The 8720-nt window shown below is 49.4% G+C and overlaps 1 protein-coding gene across 1 annotated transcript; it reads right to left on the bottom strand.

The window, feature by feature from the left end:
* Positions 1–366: 366 nt before the first annotated feature.
* Positions 367–8123, bottom strand: PRSS37 (serine protease 37). The gene is made up of 5 exons (XM_003420209.3): positions 8090–8123; positions 6432–6573; positions 2535–2788; positions 1864–2000; positions 367–808 (listed from the first exon to the last, which is right to left on the bottom strand). The coding sequence occupies exons 1-5, from the start codon at positions 8121–8123 to the stop codon at positions 668–670; spliced, it is 708 nt and encodes a 235-aa protein (XP_003420257.1). The 3' UTR covers positions 367–667.
* Between the last annotated feature and the right edge of the window lie 597 nt (positions 8124–8720).

Raw genomic sequence — 8720 nt, 5'->3', positions numbered from 1 at the left:
GAGAGGGTCAGATAAATACAAATTCTGATAGCACTCGGGCTGGTTGCCCTAAACTATAAACTTTTTGTCCCAAAGATTATCCTTGGTTCAACATTAAGGATGTAGACCAACACCATTAGAAACCTTAAAATGGGGATTAAAATAGATGCATCTGTGGTCTTTTTCAAGCTCTCTGCCTTTGGCCACTTATTCTACTTCAGTGGAGCACTTGCCTCGGCCGAGAACGTGTGGTCACACTGATTAGGATGGGTCTTGCCTACTGTGCTCTGGATGCAAGATGGTGACCGGGACAGAGCCACCATGTGCCATGGCTGGTAGGCTCCCTCCACATTGAGGCCAGACACAGATCAGGGAGCTGACGCTCTGGTTCTGCTCCAGGCTCCAGTACTCACCAGCTCTGGGTGGTGATAAGTAGTCTCTGTCGGCCTCACCGTGCTCCTCTGTATAAAGGGGATGAGACCTGCCTACCAGCCGTGTCACACACGCCCTAAGCATGACTACAACACAGCAGAGCATAGCCAGTGCTCATGTCACCTTAGCTCAGCCCTGGTTCTTCAGCGTGTGTATGACGTGGGCAGAGACACAGACAAGGATGCAGGCTGCTGGACTTCTGTTTGGAGATTTTATTTTGAGTGTAGGAGCGGGCAGTGGTACAACAGTGGAAGTCTCACTTGTCTTTGGTGACGCTCTCAATCCAGGACACGTACTTGTAGATGTTGGTGTAGATTCCCACGTCGCCCCCCATGAAATGCCCGACCTCGGTGCCCTGCAGCTTGTTGTTGCAGATGACGGTGGCGACGGCCACCTCCTGCCGAGATTGTGCGGGGAGGAGGAGGTGTCAGAGACTGTCCTCCATGTGCCCACGCCCCCCAGTCACTGTCACCCCTCCTCCCCCGCACAAGGCAGCACAGTGGAGGTCATGAGGGGCCTGGGGCCTGGGCTAGCTTTGCTGTGACCAGTGTTGTGTGACCTTGAGAAAGTTAGAGGAGAAGCCTCTTTAGAGCTTACATGTGACATGAGGGCACTGGACAGTGGGAACCTACCTGCCAGCCCTATCACACCCACCTCCTACCAGGGGGTGGACAGTGGGAACCTGGATGCACATGGTTCCCTGCTGACCAGCCCTATCACAGCCACTCCTGTTTCCCTGCCTCCCCCTCCCCCGCCCCAATAACCTGGGGACATACTGGCAGCAGAGAAGAACTGAAGAGAGGACAGGGCAGAGGCTGGGGCCTGGGCAGGGAAGCAGGAAGAACTCCTTCATGGAGCATCAGGCGTCACCTGAGGTTATTTCATAAGGGGAGGGGCTACTCTTGTCCTCCCTGCTAAGCCTTATGCAAAGAATTCTGCTCGGCAGAAATACGCTACAGATGATAAAACAAAACAAATCAAAAACAGGAGGCTAGGAAGGGACAGAAAACAGCAGCATCGACTGCTGCTGCTGCTGGGGAGATCAAACAGTCTGCTGCCTCAGGAGATCGAAGCTGACACACAGGTGCAAAACACGTGGAGTCCAACTGGCGAAGTCCCTTTCGGGTAGTAAAAAGTTGACATTTAAAAAAAAATAATGCCCAGCTTTCCCGACTTCATTTGCCACTGTGTGGATTGACAGCTCTACTCTGCCACATGGGCTGCAGTGAGTCGGCCTGGACTTGACAGAACCCAACAACAACAGTGAAGGACCATATTCCGTAGGGAGAGCTGTCACCCAAGAAAAAATGGGGCTTGCAGCAGCCTTACCAGAGCCTGTGAAGTTATGGAGGGTGGGGGCTTTCTACATGTTTTTTTGTTTGTTGTGCTACTGCATCATTAATTAACCCAAACGTACAAGTACATTAAAGCTGAGTATAGAGAAAAGATTACCCCCAAAACGCGGGCAAACACTTTGACGAACTTGACGCACAAGGAGTTCCTGTGGCTTTTCCCTTGCTCTGTTTGCTGGCACTCCTTGTCGGACATCACGGGGGCCTCCATGTTCTGCCGCAGGTCGGGGTGCCTGCCTGAGGAGGGTGGGACCAGGGAGCCCTCCTGCTCACAGCTGTCACGTAGCCTTTCCCCCACCCACAGTCTCACTGGTCTTCTCTCTCTCTCTCTCTCTCTCTGTGTGTGTGTGTGTGTGTGTGTGTGTGGAGGGGTGGGGATAAGGGATGAGGAAGCGGGGAGAAGTGGCCGTAGGCACATTCGTGGGAGTACCGCTGAGGATGGTGAAAGCAGTTTTCTTTCTCCCAGGTCTGTCTTGGAGGAGGACAGGGTTCATGCTCTCAAGACCTGTTCATGCTCTTGGAGCTGTGTGCTACGTGGAAGTGGGGCACAGCCTCCCGGATGGAGTGGCCTCTGCCGGCCAAAACCCAAGGGGGAGGCAGCAGAGCTCTCAGCCCTGGGGAACGTGGTGGCGTGGCCTTTGGGCAGGGCCCCTGTGACAGCCCCCTCGGGTGGGATCTCCTATGGTCCCTGCCCTCCTTCACGCACAACCATGGGCATGTAGCCATCTGCAGGGAGAACCGAGAATTCCGGCACCTGTGTGAAGCACTCACCACCGTTGTCGTGGCTCCAGTCCAGCCCTGAGAGCAGACACTTGGTACCTGGCTTCACATTGCTTGTAGCGAGGGGGAGAGGCTGGACCTTCTGGTTGAGGATGGCTGGCTTGGCCAACTTGATGAGCATGAGGTCGTCCTGGGGGTTGCTGTGATTGTAGTTCCAGTAGTGCACTATCTGGATGGGGTTGATCACCTGCTCCGTCCCATCTCTGACTCTGGTCTTCAAGTTCCCCAGCAACACTTTCAGGTTTCTGGGGGGAGAAGGGGCTGAAAGTCATTGTCATCATCATTGTCATCAGCATCATCATTGTCATCATCATCCTTATAGCTAAGGTATTGATTCGTTATAATGTGCAGGTGCCGTGCCAATTGTTTTATCTGGTCTCCTCATTCAATATTCACAGCAAGCCTATGGGGTGGATGCTGTTTTTGTCCACATTTTACAGATGGAGTCATAGAGACCCATTCGCACACTGGGTGGTAGAGCCGTTAACCTGAGCTCCAGTAATGAGAGAACGCGACCTGGCAGAGACTGCTTCTGTCCCTGCTCTCTGGAGCCAGCCTGTCCCATGGGAGAGGCAGGAGAACAGGTGACCAGGTGCGGATATCTCCTGGCCTCTTGCCAGATCCACTTACATCCTGACTCCACCTGCTCTGCACCTTCCTAAGGGACACATGGGATCAGTCATGGGCTTGCCTGACCTCTGGGCTCCCACTGGTTGTGTTCCTAATGGGAAGCAGCAGAAGGAAGCTGCAAGGAGAAGAGTGAAGATGGACTCTTCATTGTCCCAGCCCTTCCTGAAGTGTGGCCACACATGGGGTCCCTGAGCAAGGGGTGCATCTCCAGGTAGTTCCCTCTCTCTGTCTTCCTGGAGCCATGATTTTCTCTTGCCCCTCTAGATCTAGGGTGATATCTGAGGCTGGGTTCCAGGACACAGAGAGAGCAAAAGCTAGTGAGCTTGCCAGAACATCCATATACATTGGATGCAAGCCACAACCCCAAGGAAACTCCCCTTACAATTGATCACATCATGAGATCACATCATGGAGGTGATTACATTATATCACAAAATAGAGGATAGTAACATCATTACATAACTGCCAAATTAAATCATTACATAACTGCCAAACCACTGAGAATCATGGCCCAGTCAAGTTGACACCACAGCCTTAACCATCGCAGTCTATCCCTTGTTGACTTGGCATCTGGACACATCTCCTTAAACCATACATAATCTCTAAATAAAGACAATTACAAAGCCATTTTTGCACCTAACATGATGCAACTAACATGTCTACAACCAAAAATGCACTAGCCCCATTTACATCTCATACTTTATAGGTGAAGAAAACAAAAACATTTGATGCACACATACAAGGAAAAAATACTCAACATTTACAGTCCTTGTTTCTGCAACTGGTCATGAGGTCATAACTAGTATTAGAACTACCTAAATCTTAATTCCTCAAAGGTCTGGGCCATTAGTAGTCGTGTCAGAATTGGGGTGCTGTAGTTTCCATTGACTTCAATCACAGGCCATGGTAGTACTAAGAGATGCCCTAAGGGATTTCCTGTATTCCAGACATACTCTTCTTTACTTCCATTATGCAGCACCAAACCAATTTCCACTTGGTAATCAGGATCAATCACACCAGCCAATACAGTAACTCCCTTCTTTGCCCATTGATCCAGATGCATGAGGAGCCCAAAATGGTTGGGTGGCATTCTTAACTTCCAGTTCAATGGAATCAGTAATGTGTCTCCAGATGGGAGCATTCTTTCCTTTGGAACTAAGACCTAGAGACTCGCGAAACATAGGGTCACAGGGACAGGAAGCAAAAATTTTGCGAATGGGCCACTAAGAGTAGTGGTGAGTGGAGCCACTCCCATTTTGACCCCTTGATTCCTATAACCATGAATCCTGTTTATGGGAGAAACAGCACCATATACTGGACACTGGTTTAGAGCATATACAGTCTCCTGGAGAATGTTTTCCCAACCTTGCAAAGTATTGCCACCTAGCTGGTGCCATAATTGTGTCTTTAGGAGACCATTCCATCATTCTGTCAGGCCATCTTCTGGATGATGGTGAACATGGTAAGATCAGTGAATTCCATGAGCATGGGCCCAATGCCGCACTTCATTTGCTGAGAAATGAGTCTCTTGATTTGAGGCAATGCTGTGTGGGATACCGTGGCCGTGGATAAGGTACTCTATGAGTCCACAGATGGTAGTTTTGGCAGAAGTGTTGCATGCAGGGAAGGCAAATCCATATCCAGAGCAAGTATCTATCCCAGTAAGAATGAAATGCTGCCGTTTCCGTGATAAAAGCAGTCCAATGCATCAACTTGCCACCAGGTTGCTGGCTAATCACCTTGAGGAATAGTACCATATTGGGGACCCAGTACTGGTCTCTGCTGCTGGCAGATTGGGCACTTAGCAGCAGCTGTAGCCAAATCATCTTTGGTGAGTGGAAATCTATGTTGCTGAGCCCATGCATAACCTCCAATCCTGTCACCATGGCCACTTTGTTCATGAGCCCATTGGGCAATGATGGGTGTGGCTAGGGAAAGAGAATGACTGGTTTCCACAGAATGTATCATCCTATCCACTTGATTTTAAAATCCTCCTCTGCCGAGGTCACCTTTTGGTGAGCATACACATGAGACACAAATATCTTCACTTCTTTGGCCTGTTCAGACAGGTCCGTCCACAAGCCTCTTCCCCATACCCCCTCGTCACCAATTTTCCAATCCTGTTCCTTCCAAGTCCCTGACCATCCAGCCAAACCATTGGCCACAGCCCATGGATCAGTATATAGTTGCATATCTGGCCATTTCTCCTTTCAAGCAAAGTGAACAACCCAGGGCACTGCTCTAAGTTCTGCCCGTTGGGAGAATTTCCCTTCACCACTGTTCTTCAGGGAGGTCCCAGAAAGTGGCTATGGTGCTGCCACTGTCCCCTTTTAAGTGGTGCCTGTGTATTGCGCAGAACCATCTGTAAACCAGGCATGAGTTTTCTCTTCCTCAGTCAAATGATCATAAAGAACTTCCCACGAGGTCACAGGTGCAGACTGGGAGATGGAATGTAATGTGACAGGAGTGGAGACCATGGGCATTTGGGCCACTTTCTCATGTAACTTACTTGTGTCTTCAGATCCTGCTTGGGCCCGATTTTGTATATACCATTTCCATTTAATGATGGAGCGCTGCTGTGCATGTCTGACTTTATGGCTCTGTGAGTCAGACAACACCCAGTTCATGACGGGCAGCTCAGGCTGCACGGTGACTTGGTGGCCCATGGTTAAGCATTCTGTCTCTACTAAGGCCCAGTAAAAAGTCAAAATCAACTGCCAAAGCATTGAGAATCATGGCCCAGTCAAGTTGACATACAACCTTAACCATAACAGGTGGTAATTACATCTTTCTAACAGCAACCCTGGGGGGACTTCACTGTTCTTTGTGTTTTCTGCATAACTTGTCCATACCTTTGTAAATAGTTCCCTCATTAAACACTTCTCAATCCACCCAATGTGAGGACACTGTCAGCATCCTGGGGGACCCCTACCTGATACAGTGTATTCATATTGCCAGTAAAAAACTTGAAAAACACTGAGGGGAGTTGAGGAGGCATAATAGGTAGAGAAGGGCTCCTGACAGTGAGGGCACTGCTGGTGTTTGAGTGGGCAGTTCTCTGTCTGGGCACTGTCCAGCAGCACCTGTGCCCGGCCTCTCTCCACTGGTTGCCAGAAGCACTATCCCCACCCTCCAGTGGGACAACAAAAATGTTGTCTTCCACCATTGTCAAATGTCCCCATAGGAAAATGGCCCATTTGAGGACTGCTGAGGTAGAAGGAGCAGCAGCTGCTTTGGACTGGGGGTGCCACCACTCACGGTAAGTAGCAGTGGGCTGGGGCTAGCACCCAGCTACTTTTGATGAGGACGCCCACACAGGGACCGAAGTGAGACTTGAGGTACACCAAATAGGGGGCGGGGTCTTCTTTCTGCACCGCCGAGTGAGCAGAGAAAAATGTACCTGAGAAAATAATTAATATTTTTAACACAAAACCCTCTCAGAACAAATAAGACAATCAACTGTTTCCTAGTAGAAAAGGAATATGGACAACTTTGAAGAAGCAATCAGTTGGTCAAGAAATGCTAACACATTTATATTTGTTATAATAAAAATGTAAATTAAAGGGCTATACCATTGTATCATTTTTGTTTAAAATTGATAATATTCAATCCAAGGAAGACTATGAGACAGACTGTCATTAGTGCTTATGGGAATGTCAATTAATTCTATTGATACTCCTTGAAAAGCAGTTTATGAGGAGGCGTCAGGAATTGTCAGTTTTTCACCACCCAAGACTTAGTAATTCCAATCCCAAGAACCCATTCTAAAGAAATAATCCAATGTTGACAAAGACTATGTTCCTTTTCCTGCTGTTTAGTATTTCTAAATTTTCTAATATGAATATGTAATATTTTAATAAATGAGTTACTTAAAAAATAATCTATAGAGGAGCAGGGAGTAAGGCTGGTTCCAGTATCAGGAATAACGTGCCTCTGTTGCCTTTGCTGCCCTTGTCCTCTTGTTCCTCCTGGGCCTGCACCTCACCACACCCTTCTCTGTGTGATCAGACACCTCAAGGGGAAATGGTGTCTGCGTAACAAGGAGAGGGCATCGGTAGCTCAGGGGTAGAATTTTCACCTTCCAGGCTAGAGACCCCAAATTTGATTCCTGGCCAATGAACCTCATGCATGGCCACCACCCGTCTGTCAGTCGAGGTGTGCATGTTGCTATGATGCTGAACAGATTTCAGCGGAGCTTCCAGATAAGATGGGCTAGGAAGGAAGGCCTGGTGATCTACTTCAGAAAACCAGCCAATGAAATCCATATGGATCACAAATATCTGATCCAAAACTGGCCATGGGGAAAGTGCAGGATCCAGCAGAGTTTCGTTCCATTGTGCATGGAGTTACCATGAGTAGGGGGCCGACTTGATGGCAGATAACAACAACATTAATAAGGGCAAGGGCTAGCATGTATTACTGACCACTAACTCTGTACCAGACACTGTCCCTCTCCAGAATATGGAGCTGTTTGAGGTTTCATTTTATCTTCAGAACAACTTGATTGTTGTTGTTGGGTGCCATCGAGTTGATTATGACTCATAGTGACCCCACATGACAAAGTCTAAGAGAGGGGAGAAGGACATCGTGCTTGGTAAAGTGGAAGGTCAGTGAAAAAGAAGAAAACCCTCGATGAAATGGATTGACAGTGGCTGCAACAATGGGCTCAAGCATAGCAATGATCGTGATGATGGCAAAGGACCAGGCAGTCTTTTGTTCTGTTGTACATAGGGTTGCTATGAGTCAGAACCGGCTAGGCTGTACCTAACAACAACAACAACAGGTGGGGGGGACCCCTTCTTCCACTCCCGACAGTGTTTCTTGTCTCCTTCCTCACTCCACACTTCCCCTGTCCCTCACTTCCTCCTACATAGCCTGTGCCTTACAGGAAGGAGTAGAAGGCCATGGGTACATACCAGCAAGGACCCCCACAAAGAGGAGAAGTTCCATGGTGATCCAGGTCTTGTCCTGCAAGACATAGAAGAAGGTCGGCCAAGTAGGGGCCTCAGCCCAGGCTTCTCAGGAGTGCCATGGAATCAGTGGGTAGGGTTTGGTGTGGGACATCTAGCGGGTTTGGAAAGTAGCTCTGGACAGGCAGGGCAGGAAAAGGGCTCGGGAGGACAGATGGAAGCTTTCTGCCTTGGGAGGGTGGGGCTGTGCCTCTATCCTATCCAGTCCTAGGGGGCCGGGTCGGGGAGAAGCCTGGCTCCTTCACTGCCTGGCTGCAAATCCCTCCACCCGCTGCCCCCAAATCCCATCAGTTTAAAAGTAGCCTAGCTGCCTGTGGAAAAGAGAGCTTGGGGCTCAGGCCTTCTACCTTACAGAGTTCCCAGGTCGGGACTGTGGGGAGAGGAGTCTCCACCTTAGCTCAAGGGGACAGTGTCCCTGAAGTTTGCTCTGAACCCACTGATCCTCCCCTGAAGCCCCTCCCATCTTTGTTACACTGGCTCACCTGCCCTTGATGACTATGTCATCACCCTGTCATCACCACCCTCTGGGCCTGTGTTGTGTTGGCAGCAGCTCTGAGCCAGCAGGACACAGCTGGGA

The sequence above is a fragment of the Loxodonta africana genome, chromosome 8, assembly GCF_030014295.1.
Source record: "Loxodonta africana isolate mLoxAfr1 chromosome 8, mLoxAfr1.hap2, whole genome shotgun sequence".
NCBI classification, from domain to species: domain Eukaryota; kingdom Metazoa; phylum Chordata; class Mammalia; order Proboscidea; family Elephantidae; genus Loxodonta; species Loxodonta africana.
Note: the sequence above shows the minus strand (reverse complement) of the source record. Positions and strands in the feature narration are given on the sequence as shown.

Excerpts from the sequence above, each read along its gene's own strand:
- PRSS37 (XM_003420209.3), bottom strand. The coding sequence starts at position 8,123 with ATGGAACTTCTCCTCTTTGTGGGGGTCCTTGCTG. Across the intron at positions 2,789-6,431 it reads CCAGCCCACTGCTACTTACC|AAACCTGAAAGTGTTGCTGG; the intron begins GTGAGTGGTGGC and ends TTCTCCCCCCAG. Across the intron at positions 2,001-2,534 it reads CTGGAGCCACGACAACGGTG|GCAGGCACCCCGACCTGCGG; the intron begins GTGAGTGCTTCA and ends CACCCTCCTCAG.